Source organism: Trypanosoma grayi (genome assembly GCF_000691245.1).
Source record: "Trypanosoma grayi strain ANR4 Tgr_1063_V1, whole genome shotgun sequence".
Classification (NCBI taxonomy): Eukaryota; Euglenozoa; class Kinetoplastea; order Trypanosomatida; family Trypanosomatidae; genus Trypanosoma; species Trypanosoma grayi.
Genome location: NW_008826682.1, coordinates 1 through 1051, shown reverse-complemented (window position 1 = coordinate 1051; position 1051 = coordinate 1). Strand labels below are relative to the sequence as shown.

Below are 1051 nucleotides of genomic sequence, written 5' to 3'. Positions count from 1 at the left end.
AAAAAAAAAAACGCACACAATAGCGCGTGACACACACGTAGAGATATGCGATTCTTAGCCTTGAAAAACCCTCCCCCCTCTCTTTCAAGGTTAAGAGTTACTTGCGCTTATTCATGGCGCATAGATATTTAAACCGCTCAAAGCACTCCTTGGCATTCTTTCCATCCACCATCGCCGCAATCTTTTGAAATTTATCCTTTTCCTTATAGTCTTTCATCTCCCGCAGCCCCTGCTCCAGCATCTTCTGCTGTTTCACCGTCCAGTCCTCTGCGGAAGGGACCGGGGGCACCACCGCTGCAGCAGCTCCCAAAGAAGAGACCTTTACGGCGTCTGGCGCCGGTTGCTGAGCCGCGGTTCGAGTATTATTGCTAGAATTATTAGCGTGGTGCAGCACAGCTGTAAGCTCGTTAACCTTTGCCATTGCCTCTTCTTCAGTGAACTTGTCGCGCAGCATAGTGGCCACCTTGCGCCAGCGATCCACTGTCCCGGGCGGGTACTTTGCAGTTGCCTTTTGCAGGCGAACCAAGTCTTCATCGTCCCACTTCGCTGCTGCCGCCGCCGACGGCGCACCGGTGGCGTTGGTGGTGCCCTTTTTCTTGTTTGCCTTTTCAGAGACGGCAGCGTCTGCTGCAGTGCTCTTCTTGACAGGCTCGCCGTAGCGCGTCATGCCTGTTTGCTGCTCCTTCTTCTCCACCAGCGCATTGAAGCGCAGCACAGCCTCCACCTCTACGCCTTCATCGTCATCGTCCTTTCCGCTCTGCGTTGCAGCTGCAGCGGGAGCGGGGCGCCGCTCAGTGTTGCCGCTTGTCACATCCGACAGAACCGCGGCGGCATCTTCGGCGTTGCTGATCTTTGAGAACAGCCACATCACATTTGGCCGCCGCACGGCGTGGCGCAGCAACTTATTTGTCGCAGTCTCATCAAGGAGGTCGTGCTGCTGCAGAAACGCCAACACGTCCTTCTGCATCTGGCGTATGCCATTCTTCGCTTCGAGTGCCTTCCGTTGTGCCTCGTCGCGCTTCTGTTGCTCGCGCTCCGCCTCCTCGCGTTT

General features: G+C 55.9%; 1 protein-coding gene across 1 annotated transcript; it reads right to left on the bottom strand.

Moving 5' to 3' along the window:
• Positions 1-97: 97 nt before the first annotated feature.
• Positions 98-967, bottom strand: DQ04_10631000 (putative DnaJ chaperone protein; the record flags this gene model as incomplete). Its single annotated transcript, XM_009316308.1, has 1 exon — positions 98-967. The coding sequence occupies one exon, from the start codon at positions 965-967 to the stop codon at positions 98-100; it is 870 nt and encodes a 289-aa protein (XP_009314583.1).
• Positions 968-1051: the final 84 nt, after the last annotated feature.